At 48.5% G+C, this 21,417-nt stretch overlaps 2 protein-coding genes across 12 annotated transcripts in view; one reads left to right on the plus strand and one right to left on the minus strand.

Annotated features, from left to right (window-relative positions):
• Positions 1–3,849, minus strand: part of SAMD8 (sterile alpha motif domain containing 8) — a 40,091-nt gene extending 36,242 nt beyond the window's left edge. The window contains exon 1 of one of the 2 annotated variants that reach the window (XM_080926932.1): positions 3,640–3,849. In XM_080926932.1, the coding sequence (XP_080783058.1) occupies positions 3,640–3,813 (174 nt within the window). In that variant the 5' untranslated portion in view covers positions 3,814–3,849. Of the gene's footprint in view, positions 1–3,583 lie in introns of both variants that reach the window. The other variant, XM_080926933.1, reaches the window with a different exon arrangement.
• Positions 3,850–5,785: 1,936 nt separating this feature from the next.
• LOC308427972 (dual specificity protein phosphatase 13B) lies at positions 5,786–19,883 on the plus strand. Of its 10 annotated transcripts, XM_080926295.1 has the most exons (7): positions 6,839–6,978; positions 8,185–8,392; positions 9,746–9,940; positions 11,131–11,225; positions 14,916–15,089; positions 18,200–18,420; positions 19,441–19,883. In XM_080926295.1, the coding sequence occupies exons 2-7, from the start codon at positions 8,306–8,308 to the stop codon at positions 19,641–19,643; spliced, it is 975 nt and encodes a 324-aa protein (XP_080782421.1). In that variant the 5' UTR covers positions 6,839–6,978; positions 8,185–8,305; the 3' UTR covers positions 19,644–19,883. The 10 variants fall into 10 exon arrangements, with proteins under 10 accessions (XP_080782423.1, XP_080782422.1, XP_080782428.1 ...); XM_080926297.1 differs by lacking the exons at positions 8,185–8,392; positions 19,441–19,883 and adding an exon at positions 5,786–5,977 and having other exon boundaries at positions 6,761–6,978; positions 18,200–18,340; XM_080926298.1 differs by lacking the exon at positions 8,185–8,392 and having other exon boundaries at positions 6,860–6,978.
• Positions 19,884–21,417: the final 1,534 nt, after the last annotated feature.

A 21,417-nucleotide genomic window follows, 5' to 3' on the forward strand; every position in this document is an offset into this window, starting at 1 on the left:
CATAAACTTTACCACACTTTGGGCACGTCTCTCTAAATTTCATGATTAACAACTCTGTAACAGTAATTTGATTCTCCAGCTTTTCTCCACTCCATTTGAAATATGTAACATTCTAAATAGCAAATTTTCAGTGAGTAAATAAAAAACATTCTCTCTAAATTTACCCAAAGACATTTTACTTTTCTTAGCAAGCTCAGGGCGTTTTTTTTCTAAAACACTTTATAGGAACTCAACATTGCAAAAACAGTTGCAGAGATGCAGAAGCAATTCCTACCCTCTGTATTTCAGTGTCTTGGTAGTGGCCTTATAGTACCTGAATACCACCTCTGACCAGCTGAGAGCAGGGAAGTGTAGCTGTTCCCTGCTTTCATCAGCATCCTCGTGGGTGAACCTCAATTCTGAGGCCCATGTGTGTTTGCTGCCCTAAGCATCCCACTAGCATACTCAAGAGTTCTCGTGTGTATTAAAGGAACTTAAGTCTTGTCTGGTTCCATCAGAGCTTTAAATCAGAGCTATTACCACTGAGTTGTACCTGTTCTATTCACACAGAGCAGGTGAACGTGACAGGCGACGGTGGCTAATTTGTAGCCATGCTACATCAAGTGTTGACATAGCAATCAAAGTTCAGTGGGAAACTTGGTGCAAGATTCCTGACCTAAAACCATGCCACAACACTCTAGCAAGTAAGCTGAACCTACAAAACCTTGATTCTTAGTCAAGCTGGCAGTTTGACATATTAACTAAAGTCTTTTGTTTTTATTTTTTACTGGCAATTGACCTCAGAGTTCAAGCTCATTAGGAAAAAAACTTGTCAACTAAACTACAGTTTGCCTGACTTCCCTCCCCTCCTTTTGAGACAGGGATGAGCTTGGTTGGCCTTGACTCCTGATCCTCTTAGTTTGTCCTGAGTGCCAGGATTACACAGTGTATAAACCACTGTGCCCGGATTAAAATCTTTATTTTTGTACTCTGTATCCCCAAATCTAGTCAATGTAACAGAATAATCTGAACCAAAACTTCATAATCCAGTACATACTATGAAAATGTACTAGTTAACGTTTAAAATTCCATTAAGCAGACAGAAAAGACATCCTTTAAGTTAATAGCCATACTAGTTACAACTAGTAATAAGTGGCATATGTTATGTCAGGCTTCTAAGCAAAAGTTTTAAGATTTTTAACAAGCTAACTAACAGGGCTCTCCTCCTCTAACTACTAGGGACTGAACCCAGAGCCTCCTGAATGCTATGTAAACATTTAGTTACAGGCTAATACAGCATTTTTCTAAGACAAAATAATAACAGCATCCATTAGAACATCTGGATTTAACAAGTTAATTTAAAACCTGTTCAATCCTAGCTCTAGGGGAAAGTAATGGCAATATCTCAGCAAAGTTTTAAAGTACTGAAGATGTGACATCAAAATCAAGCTGTTTACAGGCAACAGTACAGCATGAACAGCAGCTCTGCAGAATGAGGAGAATGTGACTGAAATCATTCTAACTGTACCTGCCAATCCTGCTGCTGCAGTTGTGAAGGCTCCTTCTGCCTCACGGTAGCTGCTTTACTGTAAAACTCATTTTTTCTACAATTAGGAGGCTGTGAGAACCGGCAAATGGAAATGAAAACACAGCCTGCATTAGGTATCCTAAGCCGTTAATTTTATTACTCCGTCCAACAGTTTCTCTCTTTAATCTCATGTTAGGCTGGTACCCTTGCAGAATTCTTGTGTTCCTGTTCAGTACATTTTCATACATCAAAATTTTTACTCAGCTAAATCTGGCCGGGAGAGGTAGGGCATGTCTGTAATCCAAACACTCAGGAGGCTGACTCAGGAGAATCCCGAGTTAAAGGTTAGCTTGTGCTACACATTGAGACTTCGTCCCTGCCCTCCTTCCCCCTCAAAAATCAGAGCTAATACAAAAACAAGTTCCTTTGAAGGTTCCCAGTCTGTCAGGGAAATATAAACGGTAATGCTACATAAAATTCTTAATCTAGCGATCATCTTTACTGAAGGACCCTACTTTCTGACAGCCTCAGAAGAGCAAAGGAATATCCTATTTTTTATAGAAATTAGCCACTGAGCATTTGCTGGTCTGATTATTAAGGTCCAGTCACAAACCAATTTAAAAGCGTGTTGCAATCAGAAATGATCATGTTGTGAGGATTAGGCAGTGGATGCTTGTTTAAAGTAAAAAAATAATTAAAAGTTGGCTGTGAAATGCCCAACAATGTGGCCAAACCTATCTGATAAGCTGCAAGGAGCCTCAATGAGCCTCAGTTAAAAGTCAAAGGAGTCGTAATATCATTTCTTATTTATATGAACACAAAGTTTTGGGATCAATACTTCTCTGGCAGAGTTACAACTTTGGTACTACATCTTCTAGAAAAAGCACCTGTGTGCTCACCCGTTTCTTTTGTCAACTGCCAACCATAACCTCCTCTTATTACCTTTATGTTTCTAGATCACTAAGAGAAAAAAATTCCATTCATGAGGAAAATCTGCTAAATAGCAAGAGAATACTGATCCTGAAAAAGCTGTAAAAAAAAAAAAAAAAATTTTTTTTTACGAGGTAACTCCAATCCTCGAGTTACTAATGGGACCATTTTGTAGGTTTCTGGACTATAGGTGGTTTCACTACTTGTCATAAATGCCCTCTTAACCCAAGAATTTCCACGGACCATATTTCCATTCCCTGTGGCTAATATGTGGGTCAACTCAAGCCGTATGCAAGTGTTAACAATTCGCACTTAATTATCTGTAAAATCCAAGCGTTCAAATTCCCCTTGCAGGTCTAATTTTTAAAATGTAAAGGTAATGTATTAAAGACTTAAGCTTGCCTAACATCTGAACCGTCTTAAGAACGAAGCGCAAAGAAACCACTCGCGTCGGAAGAAATCTGAGTGACATCTTTATTTTCACAAATCACTACCCTCTCTGAACATCACTTCCTCTCTCCAATCGCCTCCCCCGGTCCCTGTAGAATCCGCGAAGCATACCGGCCCCTCGCAATCCAGCTTCTTAAAAGAATCACAAACAAGCAAGCCTCAAAGCCCTCATCCACTACCTAGAGGATCCCTGACACCTGAAAGACACCTGTAAAAAAGCCAAGGACCTAAATAGATCCCCCAAGGGCTCCTTTTTCCCCCCATGGACTTTTCCTCTCTAGCCTTTAGGTCAAGTGACTTCCCACCCGACAGCACCTCCCTCTTTCCAGCCAACCTTAACTCGGGCCCTGCGAAGCCAGCCACCATTCCCACCGAGTCAGGTGGCTGTCAGTCCCCACCCGGCTGCCTTACCCTCAAGCGGGTTACAGACGGCCCCGGGGCCAGCTCTTCCTATCCCTCATCTCTGTGGCCATAACCCAGGGCACCTCCTCCTCCAGGTCCGGATTCCGGGACCCCTCTTGCACGTCCCTTCTTCACTAGCTGGGTAGCAAGGGCCTCAGCCCCTGCGCCTCGTCCCTCTGAGCCCGCGGGTCAGCTCAACCCCCTGGTTTCCTCCAGATTCCATTCCAGAGCCGTCTCCCCTGGCTCCCCCAACCGTCTCCCCGCGGACCTTAGCGTCCCCGGCTCTCCACTCACCCTTGGCTGCAGGCGCCCCCCAATCTCCCCTCTCATCAGCCTTGGCGCCCGCTCACCTCCGCGGTGGGAGCCGGGCTGCGGGGACCCAGCTCGGAGCCGGTGTCTAAGGCGCCGTCCGAGTCGGGGGTCCTCGGCGCGTAGTCGGAGCTCAGCGCCCGGAGAGGCAGACGCGAAGGCCGGGGCAGGGAGCCGGAGCGCGGGCGGGAGCCAGGTCGGCTACGCGCGGGCATCGCTCCGGCCCCGTCGGAGCCGTGCCGCCAGCAGCGGCCAGCCGAACCGGAACTGCTTCGGGAGGCGGGGCGCTACGGGAAGGGGGCGGTTCCAAAACCGGAAGAGAGAGAAAAAAAAAAAGCACGGGGGGGGGGTGATGAGAGCGCATGCGTCATGCCCTAGCATAATTGGCCAAAGGAAGGACCTGTGGGTTGTTGACTGGAGGTGGAGTCTAGGAAGAGGCTATTCTGAGTCCTTTGAAGGGACTATAGCCCCTTTTCAATCAGTCCTCAAGTAGCATCATTTATTGCTTTTTTCCCCCCTTTGGTGTTTTTCAAAACAGGGTTCCTCTGTGTTTAGCTTTAGCTGTCCTGGAACTCACTCTGCTGACCTCAAACTCACAGAGATCCACCTGCCTCTGCCTCCCGAGTCCTGGGATTAAAGGTGAGTGCCACCACTGCCCAGCCCCATTTTTTGCCCCTTTATTTTGTGTCTGTGCTAGAGACTATACTCTAAATCCTTGTTTCAACTCTGCCAGACAGATCTCACACACAGAAAGGCCAAGAAACATTGTAGCCTTACGTAGCATAATATGTACCCAAGCTGGTATCCAACCCCAAACTGTCCCCAGAAACTGTGTTCTTTCCTGATTCTGCTATGCCCCTCCCCCTAACAGAACACCCCCTTCTAAACCAGACATGAACAGAATCCATGTCTGAAGCCATCTGCAGCTTGAAATCTCGGCCCTCTTTGGCTCTACTTTCCTGAACAATGAAGTACCAGCTCTGGTAGTTCTGAAGGAGTTGAGGACAGATTCTAACGTGGACGGGAGGAGGGCAGGGGTAGAAATCTGCCCAGTGTGCTCATACTTTTAGGGACTCCGTGAAGCTGCATGAGACGGGGCAAAACATCTCATCTTCAGCCCTTGTAAGCAGAGGACTCTCCTATCTTCAAAATGTTTCTGATGGGGGTAGAGTTGTTGCTCAGTGGTTAGAGCACTTGCTGCTCTTGCTGGAGACTCAGGTTTAATCTCCTGCCACCTCGATGCCTCAAGTTCAGTGGCACATGCCACCTAAAACAATCTAGAACTCTAGTCCCAGGGGATCCAACAGCCCCTTCTGAACCCAGCAGGCACGGGAGGCATGTGGCCCACACACATATCTGAAGGTACTCAAACGTAAAATAATTTGAAAACTTTTATATGTATAAATGTTTGCCTGCGTGGATATCTGTGTTCTTAACCACTGAGCCATCTCTCCCTTACAAATAAAATTATTTTTAATGATAAGAATAAATCTTTTATAAAATGGTTCTGATGTCCATGAACTCTCAGAGCCTCGGGCAATGATCACCTCTCTTTGACATAAAAGGACCCATCATCTTTCTCTTAAAACACACACACACACACACACACACACACACACACACGCACGCACAAAAAATTATCTTCATTATAGTCGTTCAAATTTTCCATGTGAACCTTACGGGCACACATCAGATGCATTCCTCCATTTGCCTAATTTTCTGTGACTCCACAACTCAATGTCCCCTGTCCTCCACAATCCAAAGGCTCCAATACAGCAGACATCGGCGTCTAACCCTGTTTGTCTTAGACCTGCAAAGGTCTTCTCTAACATTCGTTCCTCGGTGTCCGCCTCTGCTTTAACTCTTGTCGGAAGCAGTCCACGCAGGCTCTAAACCTACGAATGAACCTATGTCAAAGTACCTGCCCCACAGCGAACCTTGTGTTTAACCCTTCAACAATTCTCCGGGGCAGGTGTACCCTTAGCTCTACAGAAGGAACCCACAGAGGTAGCGAGAGATAGTGACTTGTAGGGGGTCCAATTCCACGTTTTCGGAAACTTAAGGGATGGGAGTCGGCACGAGGGAAATAGGTCCTGCCGTATTCGGAGGCCCCTGGCCTTGCTGAGTCACTGTCGCACCTGTCAATGCCAATCTCTGGCGAGGAGAAATAACACAGGGAAGCAGAGAGGGTGACTTGACCGCGAAGGCAGAGGGGTAGGCAGGCCGGCCCATGGCTGATGCCTCCATCCCAAAACTTGGGGAAGAAAAGGAAGCCAGACTTTGCCCCGGTATCCTGCAGCTGGAAGAGCTCCTGAGGGCCGGGAGAGCCTCTTGCAGCAGAGTGGATGAAGTCTGGCCCAACCTTTTCTTAGGAGATGCGTGAGTGGCTGCTGACAGGGTTGTAGGAGTCCGGCAAGAAGTAGCAATCCGTGAACTCTTTACCTGAGGAGGTGGCTACAGGCAACAGAACTGGTTGCTTCTAACCAGCCCCAGGCCACGAATTTTCCAAGTGCCAGGAGCGATTCGGTGGCCAGTTCCTAACACTAGGGGGAGCCTGAGCTCTTTGTGGGGGGCCGGGGGAGGGGGGTCTGAGAGACTTCCTGACTGGAAGATTCCTGGGGTCTTCAGGCACATCTTAGGACAACAAACCCGACAGTCTGGCAAGCAACAACATTAGGAATATAAAATAGCATAGACTTAGATCATACTTTCTGATCCCAGCTTGCTTCCTGTGGACACAGAGTGGGTGGAGAAGCCTGACTTCGGATGAGTCAGGAAAGGTGTCATATCTAAATATTTGTACATTAGTTGCAGGAGTGACGTGGAGACCAAGTGACTCTAGATGATGTCTGTGAGTAGTAGGACAGGTGGCAAGAAGGGAGGGGCAGCTAGTTCTCAGGGCTGAAGCAATCTCTTCCTTCCTGCCTATGGTGGGGGCAGGCTGCTGAGACAACTTAAGGGGTCAAAGAATACCCCTCGCAGCACCAACTTTACCAACCGAACTCTCTGGGGCAGGGACAGAGAGCTGCAGACTCAGTATCGATGAGTTCTAGCTCCCTTTTTACCTTCACAGCTTCACCCTTCCCAAAGCAGGGGTCAAACAAGCCTCCTTCCCAACTCAGAGGCTCAGCCCAAATCCAGCTCCCTTTCTGCCCCTCCCAGGGCCACAGCAAATAACCGATTTGAACTGTGGAAGTTGGGGATTACCCATGTGCTGAATGCCGCCCACGGGGGACTCTACTGTCAGGGGGGTCCTGACTTCTACGGCAGCAGTGTGAGCTACCTGGGGATCCCAGCCCACGATCTCCCTGATTTCAATATCGGCACCTACTTCTCCTCAGCAGCCGACTTCATCCACTGTGCCCTCACCACACCTGGAGGTAGGACTTGAGGCCGAGCATGAATTGCAGTCTGCTCACTCGTTGGAAGGATATCCAACTTCCCCTCAATCTTCAGCATCCTCCCAACCATGTTTTGTTTAAAAAAAAAAATCTTCCCCTCTATGCCTCAGCATTTTATTTTTCCCTAATGGCATTGCTTCACAGAAGGAGAAAGTGAGGCCAAATAATTCTTACTCCGAATTTCTTCCCAGGCTGCCCTGGGAAAGCATCACGTAGGTCTGCCCCAACGTACTTCCAAATGAACAAAACAATATACCCAAGATGCAATAGGTCTGGAGAGGCTAGAGCCCTCACTGTTCATTTTAGGAAACAGCCATGTCCCCTTTGCTTTGTGACCCTGGACAAGCCAGTGTGTCCTTCTCTGGATTTCTGTTTCCTAACTTTTTTTTTTTTTTTAATGATGATGAATTTGGTAAGGTTCATGTTGCTTCCTAATAGCCAAAGCACTTTGACATTTTATTTCATTCATCCATTCAACCCATCACCTGGTCATTATTCACCCGGTGTCAAAGAAAGGACTAGATTCTAGGAAGCCAGACTTAAGTGAGCCAGGGCATCTGCTCTTGTAGAACTTGCTAGTCAAACAGTGATGTGTTCCGAATGTTACTGAAATAACAGAGCAGATGTGAAGAGCTCCGGAAACACTCAATCCAGAGGACCCTGGTGCTAGGGATTTCCCAACACAGCAGCTTCCTTGGGTCACATGCAGGAAGGGCTGATGGCTTTGTGACTCCGGTGACACCCTCAGTAGTGGGGTGAGTAGATAGAGGGAACCACGTCTGAGATGAGACTGGATGGATGAGTAAAGGTTAGTCAGCCCAAGATCAGGGGGAAAGGTCAGAGGTCATGGCAATGCCAAGCAACTGCAAGTCAGCCCGTGTTCCTAGAGCTGAGATTCGAGGTGGGTTCTGGCTGAGGCGAGATTCAGGGTGATGAATGGCTAGGTCTCCAAGGTTTTTCTAAGTCATGTTGAGGGTTTAAACTGTAGTTAAAGACTTAGAAAAACAGATGTTAGTTCACTCGTTTGAAAGATCAGGACACTGAGGCCCACAAGAGGCTGAGGGACTTGCATTAGGTCCCATAATACATCCAAGACAAGTTTGGGAATGGACTTTGGGTTTTGACCCCGTTCCTTGGGTGGGCTGGCTGGTGGGGAGGAGTCCTTCACCTGCATGTCTTCTTCAGCTAAGGTGCTGGTGCACTGTGTGGTGGGTGTGAGCCGGTCTGCCACTCTGGTGCTGGCTTACCTCATGCTGCGCCAGCACCTGTCCTTGCAGCAGGCCATAATCACAGTGAGGGAACGCAGATGGATCTTTCCCAACCGTGGCTTCCTCCGCCAGCTCTGCCAGCTGGACCAGCAACTTCGGGGTGCAGGTCAGAGCTAAGGAGCCAGGTAAGCCAGGCCAAGGAGGCCAAGCCGAGCGTGAAGTCAGTTGAGGGCCTGTGTGTGCCTGAACTGAGAACTCACTCACTTTCCCAAGGTGCTGGGTTCCCTTTGTCATCCAAGGTTTCACCAGGGCCTGGCAGGCCATCTTTCCACCTAGATTCTTTAGAGAGTAGAGAAAGATGGAAGACGGCTCAGTGGATAAAGCACTTGTCACATAGGCGTGAGGACCTGAGCCTGAGTCTCCAAAACTCTCACAAGGCTGGACCTAGTATTGGGATGAGAGACACAGAAACATCCTTGGAAGTTTGTGGACCTGGCATATGAAATGGAAAACAAAACAAAAAAAAAAAAAAACCAAGATAACCTATTTCGATCATAGTAGACCGCAAAGACACACACACACAGAGGTGTGAGGGTGGGGGTGGATAAAAGAGAAAGATGAGAAAGGAAAGGTTAGTGTTATATGTACATCATACTACTATATATGATGTATAATATATCATGTATAACATATATAGATAATATGCTATGCTGGTATATAATAACATATAATATAATTATATAGTATATATCATATAATTATACATTCTATTTTATATATAATGCTGTATATAAATTATATATACACATATACATATATACATGTATACATATATGTGTGTGTGTACGTGTGTGTGTGTTGTATTCCTCCTACCTGCTTTTGGGTGCTGCTCAACCTCTCCTGAGAGCCTATAGGATTTACCAAATACCCAGATAGCAGCAGAGCCAGGCTGGGCTGTCTCATACTTCTTAGGAAATATGCTGGTGTTAGTGACCAAGAATATGTTCCCCAAGTAGATGGCAAGTTCACAGCCTGCTCTTTCCTCCCCAGACAGGAATGAGGCACGTGGCAGAGCAGCAGATTTTACAGCATGCCCTGTCACGCTGCTCCCTTAGCCTGGGATATCAGACACCCTGGCTTCTGAGCTCAGCGTCTGCCCAGCAGACAGCTGGCTTGGGGGAAGTTGGTTGAACAGGGCTGCAGCATTGCCCAACTTATAGAGATGACATCCACAGAATCATCTGTGTCATGAAAGTCCTCAGAGATTAGCAGTCCACAGGCTGTGCAACTGTACCCAGCAAGCCCACGGCTGAGGCCACAGAGTGAGGGGGCTGTGAAGAGGGGCTATCTCTCTCCATAAGCCATGGGTATCAATCCTACCCTCACCCTTTCTCCTTGTACATGTATCCACTCAAACTGGCATGGAGAACTCCAGGATGAAGGTTGGTTAGGTAACAGCTCTTACTCCCATCCTAAAGACCCAGCTAGCCTAGGCCTTTGTTTAGCTGCCTGTAACTCGAAGGTTCTCTCTTCCCCAGAGCCGGTCCTTACCTTCTGCCACCAGGCTCTGCCAGTTTGCTACTCTTGCCCTGGTCCTCACAGCAGCCTTAGCTCAAGTGGATGCCCAGAAGATGGAAGGGGCCCAGTGTGGCACTCACCGTCGAACCCACCGTGGCAACAGCTTCCTCCTGCGTTCCGAATGTCCTCTCAGCCGCTGTCTTCAGTCTCCACAGGTGGGAGTGGGCTATCTGTCAACTGGTCTTTGAGGTTCTTGAGACAGGATCCCCAAGTTCTCTGATAGGGAGGGCCAGGGAGAATGATTCTCAGTGTTCTCCCCAGCTGTCCTTGAAGCTCAAGGACCTCAGCGGTGGTTGAGTCTTAGCTACCAGGAGTTCAGAGGACATAAGCCTGAGTGTGTGTGTGTGTGTGTGTGTGTGTGTGTGTGTGTGTGTGTGTGTGTGTGGTGGTAGGGCTAGGGTTGGAGAATATTATGATATGGGTGTATAGTTAGAGCATCTGGATTAAAAGGATAGTTTTTTAATCTCAAATCCAGTGGGCTCTTACTAGGCAGACCCCGAGGGCATCTGTCTTGGAGGGAGAGCTAGAGTGAGTGGAAGGGACAGCTGCTCCTGGATAGAGCCGCTGAGTGCACAAACCTGCTCTACCATCCCTTTACAACTTTGTGCTACCTCGTCTGAACCTGCCGGACTGTAATCTGAACCAGTCACCCTGAAACAGAGGCTCCTAGGCCTATGTGCTGGTGTTCTGCCGCTGTACGCGCTTGGAGATAGTGACCTCCAGCACAGGTCACTTCAGCGTTTTATCTCTGCCCTAGTTCTGGGTAACCTTAGAAAGCCAAGAGATGGTGGGGGTCCGGGGTGCATTTATTTTGGCCAGTGGTGGAATGGAACTCAGGGTCTTAACCATACTAGATAAGTGCTCTACCGTTGAGCAACACCTCCCGGTCCTAAGTGGAGGCGGTTTTCTGTTTTGTTTTAGGTGCGTGTGTTGTGTTTTAGACAGGGTCTCACTATGACTGTCTAAAACACCTGACTGGCCTAGAACTCACTCTGTAGACCAGGCTGTCCTTGAAGTCACAGAGACCATCCTGCCTCTGCCTCCTGGGTATTAGAATTAAAAGTGTACACCACCATTCAGGTTCTGGGAGGGGTGGTTAAGATGGTTTACCTGATCTTCCTTCTCCCCACCCAGTTACCCAAATCTACTCCTACCTCACACCGCAGGCAACCCTCTGAGCTTCCTGTATGCTTAACACTAAAGCTGAGGGCCTGGGTCTAAGAAGAAAGTACCCGTCTGAGTCTGGGGCTGACCATGCTGTGGGACCAATGGACAAGTTGGGAGTGGCAAGGGGAAGCTACAGGGAGACAACATGCTTTACAATTAAACTCAAATCAAAAAATAGAAACAGCATCAAGTGTGCAGAGACAGGCGGCTGGAAGCCGGCAGCACAAACTGTGGGCTGGAGAAGACTGCGGCCTGGGCCGGATCTCCCTACAGGTGAGCGAACGGCCCTAAGCAGAGGCCCCTGGGAATACTGGGTACTAGGTCCCAAGGCACCTATGCCTATGTGTACTGGGCAACTGTGAGGATTGGGTTGTGGGAATCCAAATGGGTCAGAGATAGAGGCACAGAACCTGGTCTCTCACCACTGTGTGACCTTGGGTAAACTGCTGAGCCAGTTTAATCAGTCTGAGCCTTGATTTTTCTCATCTGGAAAGTGGGGATGTTGATACTGCCTGCTTTATGAGCCAGCATGAAGACCAGAGGCCTGGGCTCTGTCTGGTCTGTAGTATATTTCCTTAAGCTGGTGTAGTGGCTATTTCTGGTTGTCAACTTGACCATATCTGGAATCGAAAATTGGGAGGCCCACCTTTGATCTTGATCTTGAGGCATAGAGTTTAAGAATCTTAGGAAACTAAGCCAAGGAGATCACTGAGCTTAAGGTCATCTGGGACAAGCAAGTCCCAGATCCAGGTGTGGTGGCACCCATCTTTAATCTGGGACACACCTTCACTTGGGCATTAGAACAAGGAAGGCTCTCTCTCGGCCTGCCTGCCTTCTGGGACTTTGCCTGCTTGCCTTGTGAGGCTCTGCCTGCTTGCCCTGTGGGACTGAGCATCTGCTAGATCCCTGGACATCACAGCTGCTGCAGATCACTGTTAAGGGATTGGACTACAGACTGTAAGTCATCAATAAATACCTCGCTATATAGAGACTATTCATAAGTTCTGTGACTCTAGAGAACCCTGGCTAATACAGTTGGGAATATAATCAAGAAACACAGAGAGCCAGGTGAAACCATAGTGATCTACCCTCTACAGGTCTTGGCTGAATCCTGAAAGGGTGAGACCGATTGGAGCAATATAAATAACATAATGCCACATTTATGTGGCATCTCCCATGATGTAGGGCCTCTAGGAGGCACATTTCACTTATGATGTCATGGGAGTTTCCCAGCAGCCCCTAGTGAAGATTCAGGCTCCCAGACTCCCACACAGACCTGTCTCCCTCCGGGCTAAAAGGATGCACACTGGGCAGAGACCACTGCAGCCTACCCTTGGCATCTGCCTGCCAAAGTCTCTTTCCCAGACTCCTCGATACCCTACTGTGAGAACACTGGTCCCACTTGGTCTACTCTCCCCCGGGGAAGCAGGGAGACAGAGAGGGAGCAGCAGAGGAGACCAGGAGAAATGTGTTCTGAGGTTACAGCTAAAGAGGTAGGTGCCAAACAGCTGCTGTGTCCCCCCCGGGTGGCTGAGCAAGGCCTGGGGTATGCAGGGTGGTTTTCTAGAAGGCTGTTTTTCCTGGGACAGAGTGAAAGACAGGCATCAGAAAGCTAGAGATGCTACCAATGCCAACAGAAGGCAAGTATGCGTAGGCCCTATAAACAGTGGTAGTGTGGGCAAGAAAACCACAGTCACAGAAGCAACGTCTCTGCTGAAGTCACAGAGAAGTAGCAGCCAGGTAGCACGAGGAAGCCACGTGAGGACTACCATGAGTGTGAACGGGTGGCCTGTTCCTGCGGGACATTCAGCCATGCCTCCTCCTGAGATACACAAGTCACTGTCGAGCAGGGCCCTCCATAGGCCAGGGGTAGCAGGAATCAAGGGTACTGGGTCCCTGGGCTTCCTTTGGTGGGGTGGGCATGGGGGGAGTGCCTAAAGCTTAGAGAATGGTTCAGTGAGTGAACTGCTTGCTGGGCCTGGCTCTGACTGAGAGGTAAAAGGAGCCCTCAGAGGACTAGAGCAGATCGCTGGGCTACACATGGCCTATGAACTAGGAGCAGGGTCCTTGGTAGGACCTGACCAGGGGACCCTAAGTCGTAAGAAAAAATCTTTCCTACAGATCTGAATTAGACCGGGGAAACTAAGGACATCCCCTAAATCCCACCATCCAGCTCCTGGGACAAAGTAGTGCTGCCTGGCAGCCACTGGCCACTAGAGGGCAGACGAACCCCATGCCAAATTTAGCAGGCCTGTGCCGGGACTATGGTTTCCCCAAATCCCTGTCTAGTTCCACTCATGGCTGGAGGAGTCTACCTAGTGGCTTCTGTCCAGAGTGGCTATTGGCCTCCCCAGGATTCAGGTGTCCCCTCCACCCTAATGTCCCTTGTTACTTCAGACAGACTCATTCCTTTCTCTTGCAGCCAGCAGAACACCAGAGAACATAGAAAAGTCAGGCCGCCCCAGGAGTCTGTACCATGAGAAACCAAGGCTCAGACAGGAACGAAAACTTGCTTAGGTCCCAGGATATATCCTTGTTGTGAGGGGTGTCTGTTCCTCAGGCATCTCTTCAGGTGGTTGCACATCTTCAGGATGGTTAGGACACACAGCAGAGGCAGTAGGGGGAGCCAAGCAGCGTAGGTCTGTCTTCATCTTCCCTCACATCCCATTGGCTCAAATGCAGGGACCTGGAATCCTAGGCGCTTCACAGCATTTGTGTTCTGGACGGAACCTGCCTTAGGACTGTTCCACTCGGCCTGCCCCTGCACCCAGCCCCCCATTCCTGGCCCCAGACCATGCCCTAGGTAGGTGGCAGGCCACTCAGCCTGCCCGAGAGGTCACAGAGCGGGATGAGGGAGAAAGCCCGGCCCTCCCTCCCACCTAGCTCATCGTCCACTCGCTGGGTGAGTGTGGCCAAGCCAGTGGTCTCCTGGGTGCCCATTTCTCTTTCTGGTCTTGGCAGTGCCTGCCAGAGGGAAAAGACTCTCTACCCAGTCTGTACCTTCTCTAGTTACTCCTTGAGGGGACCAGGGGCAGTTAGCCAAGATAAGTTCCCCTTCCCTCTAAGGCACCAGGCCCAGGTTCTGGTGCCTCTGACACCTCAGCTCTGCAAGGTCCCCGTTGATCTGAGCCAGCCCACTCCAGACACAACCCACTCCTTCCGGCTGAGGCCAGCACAGGTGTACTGGCCTGAACCACAAGGGTAAGGAGGAAAAAAGCCTGGGGCCTGAAAGCAGATGTGTAGCTCAGCCCTGACAGCTCCCTAGAGGAGACACACCAGTTGGTGACCACCCCCTGGCAACTGGAAGGTTGGGGAATGAATGGAAGTCATTCACTTGGCTATCAAGCTCAGGGTAGTCTTCAGCCATTTGCCTTTGGGTGTTGCTGAACTGACACCCAAGCTTCAGTGTCCCTCCCTGTGAAACATGGAACACACCGCAAGGGACACGTTCTGCACACGAGAGGCACGAGCTCACTTGGTGTGAACAAGCTGACTAATGCCAACTCGTAGCTGGGCTGTGACCCTGGACAGTGCTCTGACCTCAGGCATCAGCCTTAGAAACAGCCGGGCTGGGAGCTACCAATAAGCTGCCTGGGTTTAGAGGGATATCCTGAGTCCTCTCCAAGAGCCTCAGCCAGCTGGGGTTTCCAGTGACTTAAGGGGTGTAATCTGCACTGATTAGCCCTACAGAAATCCCCCAAGGTCCCTAAGACCAACATTCCTAACACCCATGGCCTCAGGAAAGTGCTTAGCGCCATGGTACTGACAAGGGTGTTCTAGTTCTCCTTGTTCCCAGGGAAAAGGTTCTAGGTTCTAGCCCAGCTGAGCCAGTTAATAGCCTAGCCAAGGCTGGGCCCCACAGCATCCCACTGGCTCCTGGGACTGCAACACAGGCCTCCCTGCCTACTGGATCCACCCTTGGGGAGCCTGCTCCAGTTACTGTCCGGTTCACTCTGTTCCCAGGATGGACTCATTGCAAAAGCAGGAACTTCGGAGACCAAAGATTCATGGGGCAGTCCAGGTGTCCCCCTACCAGTCGCCCACACTGGCCTCACTGCAGCGACTGCTGTGGGTCCGTCGGACCACCACACTGACCCACATCAATGAGGTCTGGCCCAACCTTTTCTTGGGAGATGCGTAAGTAAGACCCCTGTAGGGGTTAGGGGTGGCTGGTGCGTGTGACTAGCGAGACAAGCCTCCCCCAGATGGTGCTCAGTACTCCATTGCTCACGTTTGTCTCTCTTGTGCTGAGTGTGGAAGCAGAACACAGGTAAGAAAAATACACAAAAATGAATAGTTTCATCTTTTCAGGCCATGAAAAATAGAGAATTACGTGTGCCTTAGACATGATTCTTTTCCTCCCTCCCTCCCTCCCCCTTCCCTTCCTCCCTTCCTCCCTCACCGCCCCCCCTCAGAGGCCAAGTACCCCAGGTTGGCTCAAATTCCCCATGTAACTGTAGCAGAGGATATCTTGTTTCCTATCCTCCAGCCTCCACCTCCAAAGAGCTGGCTTTACAAGTTTGCATTGCTACCTTTGCCACCATGCCTGTTTTATGCTGGTGATCAAACCCAGGGCGTTGTGTGTGCTAAGCAGGCGCTCTGCAAGTTGAGCCATGTGTCTAGTCTACCTGAAAGCATCATCATCCTCACCATTATTGGTTCAGAGTCTCACTGGCTGTCCAGGGTAGAACAGGCTAACCTCAAACTCATAAAGATCCCTCCTGCTTCTGCCTTTAAAGTGTTGGGACTGAAGGTGTTGGGACAAGCTGCCATGCCTGTCTCAGTTAAATTGGTGCATATTCATTGTATATAGGGATGGGTTTGGCAGGTTTTTCAAGTTACTGTGTATTTGACCTTATTCGCCTCCCGTATTCTTTCCCTCTTTTTCTTTTTCTTTTTAAAATTTGAGACTGGGTCTCACTGTAGCTAACTTGAAATTGCCCAGGAAGACTAGGTCAACCTTGAACTTCTAGAGATCCACCTGCTTCTGCCTGCAGTGTTGGGATTCAAGTCATGCTTCGCTGTGTATCCACCCCACCCCATGCCCTTCTTTTCTCTCCCTCCCGAGAGTCTGGTTCCCCCCACCAGATAACCTTGCTTTGGCTTTAGCTTTCTTAAATGTTAAAAATATAAGGGGATGGAAAGATGGTTCAGAGGTCTAGACAGCACTGGCTGTTCTTTCATGGGACCTGGATTCCATTCCCAGCACCCACAAGGCAGCTCACAACTGTTTGCAACTCTAGTTCTAGAGGGTCCAATGCCCTTACACAGACATGCACACAGACAAAAACACCACTGAATGTAACTACATCATTTTAAAAGAAAATATAGATTAAATATATAGAAAAAATATAATTTCCCTTTGTATTTAGAATTCATTGGGCTAGGGAGATGGCTCAATAGTTGAGAGCCCTGACTGCGCCTCCAGAGGTCCAAAGTTCAAGTCCCAGCAACTACGTGGTCGCTCACAACCATCTATAACTGTAGTCCCATAGGATCCAAAGCCATCTTCTAGTGTGCAGATGTGCATGCAGACAAAATGCCCATCTACATACGTACATAGACTTTAGAATCAATTAATACATAGATTAATATCTAGCTGACAATATTCCTCTTCTCACAGAGATAGAGATCCTTGTAGACTCTTAAAATGCTCATGTGTGTTTTTTCACGGTGCTATTTTTGGTAAAACTGCCATCGCTTTGTAATACTGTTTTGAGATGGGCTTTATATAGAAAGAAAGCTTTTTAAATTAATCACACCACGGATTTAAAAACTCTTGTAACCTTCTGTTCTATTGTATCTTCACGGGTCCTTGATAAAACGCAAACATCCCTCCCTGTTTACCTGCATTTACCATAGTTTAGTGATTTGTGGTGTTGCACAATTTAGATACACAGGAACTTGTTTTGCCTGAGGGGGTTTGTTCCATGTTCCCCTGTGGATATCTAAACTAAAAACGGTGCCAAAAGCTCATAATATATGCTGTGGTTTCCCTACTGACGCATACCTTTGAAAAGTTTAATTTGTAAGTTAGATTAAGTAGTACTAATAATAACAAGGTGGAATAATTATTATATTGAGTGAACACTAATTGTACACAGGTCTGCCCGTGATACCATGTTAGTCAACCTCATAGCCGAGATAGCCAGTAATTAACAGGTAAAGTGGCATACGCCATGTGTTTACACTGGCCAAAAGGGTAATGCTTGTCCTTGTTCTGCTGTGCTTTCTGTCACTATGGTAAAACATTGACCAAAACCAACTTGGGGAGGAAAGAGTTTATTTGGATTATAGTTATAGTTGATCATCAAGAGAAGCCAAGGCAGGAGGTTGAAGCAGAAACCATGAAGAAATGCCACCTCCTGACTTGCTTCCTCTGGCTTGCTTAGCTACCATTCTTACGCAGCCCAGGCCCACCTGCTAGGGATGGCTCTACCCACAGTGGGCTCCATCCTCCTACGTCAATTGACAACTGAAACACTTCCCAGAAACATGTCGATAGCCAGTCCGAAGGTAGCAATTTCTCAGTTAAGGTTTCCTCTACATAGCCCTGTGAAATTGACCACTACTGACAGCCGTGGGCACAGCACGGCACGGCAGTACAAAATTTAAAATCTATTAGTTGTTTACCTATAGAATCAACATAGTATTTGGAATCTGTAGTTGACTGTGGGTAAAAAGTGAAACTATGTTGAAAAGGATTACTGTACCACACTCAATAATTTTTTTCCTGTCAAAAATGTTTCTTTCCCTAATATTTCGGTTTTAAATATTATTAAATTCAGCTTATACGATATCTGTCAGCACATTTAGAATTCTTCCTTTCCATCTGTTCCTAGAAGAAAGTGTTTGCACAAAGCACAGATGCTTTTCTAAGGTTTCGGATGCATGTAGCTAAATCCATGTAGGAAGCGTCCCCGGGTGAAAGGTTCAGAGCAGCAGCTTTCAAACTGCGGGTCACAGCCCCTTTGACAAACCTCCGTCTCCAAAAATATTTACATTGCAATTCACGGCAGTAGAGAAGGTACGGCTAAGCCATGAAGTTGCAATGAAAATAATCCCATGGTTGGGGGTCACCACAATATGAGGGCTGCGGCACATAGAAGCGTGAGAGCCACTGCTTTGGAGGACTGCCTTCACAGGGCAGTTCACCCTTCAGTCTTGACACTTGCAGGAGAGCAGAGGGGGAGGGGTTAAGTTCTGACCCAGTGAGATCCACCCCCACCACCCTGTACTTCCTTCAGGTATGCTGCCAGAGACAAGAGTCGTCTAATCCAGCTGGGCATTACCCATGTTGTGAATGTTGCTGCAGGCAAGTTCCAAGTGGACACAGGTGCCAAGTTTTACCGCGGAACGCCTCTGGAGTACTACGGCATAGAGGCAGATGATAACCCCTTCTTTGACCTCAGTGTCTACTTTCTGCCTGTTTCCCGTTACATCAGAGATGCTCTCAATACTCCTCGAAGTAAGCTGCTGGGGAAAGGGGTGGGTTGAGGTCAGGATGGGATGAGGAGCTATTTCTCTAGTAGCCTTGATGGGTAGGGAGCCTGGTTCCATCAAGAGGCCCTCCCGCTCTAAGGATCAGATGGCTAGTATCACTTCATGAGTACGTCGTGGAAATCAGTGATTTCAGATGTAAGGACAGTTCAGCATGGGGCTTGGGGAGAGGGCTCAGTTGGAGACGTGCTTGCTGTGTAAACATGAGGGTCTGTGTTCAGTCCCTGGAACCCACATGGAAAAGGCAGCTGTAGATCACTGTAGATGTGTGCTTGTAATTCCAGCATTAGGTAGATGAATACGGGGAATTGGAGGTTCACTGGCAGGCAGCCTGGACAGTGTATCCAGGCCAGTGGGAGACCCCATCTCAAAAAAAAAAAAATGAAAATGGACAGCACCTAAGGAGCAACATCCAGAGCTGACTTCTGGCCTTCATATATGCATGTATACACATGCATGCATACCTATACTCTCAATTGTACCACCACATCAACACACACATACAACCACACGCACACACACACACACACTCGCTCACATTGTGATCACGAGGATAACTATGCCCTTTAGAAAGTATCCAGACTCTAGGCAGAAATCACAAGACCTTACACAGACTCTTGGGTAAGTAGCTCAAAGAGGAGAAATAAGTACAAGGCTTTATAGGCAAGAGTAAGCTAGTAGGACTGGGGTGGAGCGGGGCGGATAGTCCCTGTGATGTAAATCCAAGGGGTCTTGGAACTTTGGAGACCCTCACCTAGAGCTGCAACGGCTACCAGGGAAAGCCCCCCTGGACCAGGAGAAGGGTCACTTTAGCCTTGCGCGAAATTGTTGTGTGACCTTGAGCTTCCGTTGCCCCATCTGACAGTGGGGACAGGACCAGATTTTTAGGTGTTGAGATGTGAGGGTGGAAGGGATGGCCAGAGATGTCCCTTGTTCCCAAAGGTGAGATGGGCACAGGTGACCAATGCTAGCTTGGGTCTTCCTACAGGTCGGGTGCTGGTCCACTGCGCCATGGGGATAAGCCGCTCCGCCACAATTGTCTTGGCCTTCCTCATGATCTTCGAGAACATGACACTGGTAGATGCCATCCAAACGGTGCAGGCCCACCGAGATATCTGTCCCAACTCAGGCTTCCTCCGACAGCTCCAGGTTCTGGACAACAGGCTGAGGCGGGAAACAGGGAGACTCTGAATTCGGGAGCACCTGAAACCCTGACCCCTCTTTCCAGCGTGGCCTAACCTGACCTACCCGGCCCTGGGAATGGCAGCCTCTGCTGTTTCCAGAGACCCTGAAATGGCACCAACAAGTCAGGGCTCCGCTGAGGCAGGGTGGGCTGGGTGGCACCCCTCAGCAAGTGGGAATCCCCTGACACAGTACAGAAAACTTTTATGCAGAAGAAATTTCCAGACTGTCTCTATAATAAAAGGTTCATCATAATAAAGATGGTTTGTAGGACAATGACTTTATTCTCATGAAGGCCGCAATCCTCAGGAAACCTTCTCAGCTCTGACACAGTGGCCTAGAGGAGGAAGGAGCCTGCCAACATAGCAAGGCCAACTGAGGAGAGTGTGCAGTTGGGGATCGGTTAGTAATAATGTTCTGGGTTCAAAAGAAGGTTTGGTGCAGTGCTGTGGACCAGGCGAATCATTCATTCCTCAGCTTGTCTTTCATACACTCACCCAAGACTGAGGTTGTCTGTTTAAAAAAGAAAAGTTACAAGTGTCACATCCTCTCTGGGCCACAATCAAAACTCACAGTTGGGAGCCAGTAAGAGCGCAAGCCCTGGCAACCTGAACTCCATCTCCTGCCTTAAGAAGATGAAGAGAAAGAATGGAGACCAGGAAGGTGGCTTACAGTTTAAGCAGTTTAGTTCGCCATCGTCGCAGTGGGGAGCATGGTGGCACGCAGGCAGACATGGTGCTGGAGAGGAAACCGAGTGTTCTACATCTGGATCCTATGGCAGCAGGGAGAGTGTGAGACTCTGAAATCTCAAAGTCCGCCTCCACAGTGACACATTTCCTCTAACAAAGCCACACTCACTCCAACAAGGCCATACCTCCTAATAGTGCCACTGCCTGTGCCTGTGGGGGTCATTTTCATTCAAACCACCTCACCCTGCATGATATAAAGCTGGGTGCCCATGTATCACAATCCTGGGGAGGCAGAGGCAGAAAGATCAGAAGTTCAAAATCGTCCCCAGGACATAGTGAATTGGAGGCTAGCCTGGGCAACAGGAGAAAAGGAAGAAGAAAACAATGCAGAAACTTTCTTTTGGGTTCCTCACTGGCAAACAGCACAACCTGGTCATGGTTTTGAGGGTGAAATGATTTGCTTTTGCCCTTTTCTCAGGATGGTCCCATTTATCTTCTGCTTCCTCAGACTGACCCTAGAATATGAAGGTTTCTCTGGGTCTTATCTCCTTGCATCTTTCTCCCTGGTGTGCCTACTTTTCTGGGTGAGCCTTAGCTCTCACAACTTCAGGGAACATGGCCTGGTTCTCCCTCCTGTATCCAAACTTGAGTATCCCACTGGTCACCCTCACTAGTGTATTAGGCCTTCAGCCTCAGCTGAACTTTCCATAATCCAGTACTCCACCCCCAGACCCTCTCTTCTAGCTTGTTCCCTACTTTACAGCAGCGTTTTCCAGCCACTATTCCTATGCCAACAATAGGTATTTTTATTGATTTTTTTTCTTACCACTGTTACAAGATATCTGATAGAAGCCACTTAAAGGAAGACATCACTATTTTGGCTCTCAGTTTCTGAGGAAATTCAAAGTTGCTCAATTTATGGCAGCAGGAGTTTAAGGCTGCTTATGTTGTAGCTGATCAAGAACTCAGTGTGGCTGATTGAATAAGGATGGTCCACATAGGCTCCTATGTTTGAATGCTTAGTTCTCATTTAGTGGAACTGTTTGGGACGGATTAGGAGGTGTGGACTTGTTAGAGAAGGAGGTGTGTCACTG

Source organism: Micromys minutus (genome assembly GCF_963924665.1).
Source record: "Micromys minutus genome assembly, chromosome: 12".
Lineage (NCBI taxonomy): Eukaryota > Metazoa > Chordata > Mammalia > Rodentia > Muridae > Micromys > Micromys minutus.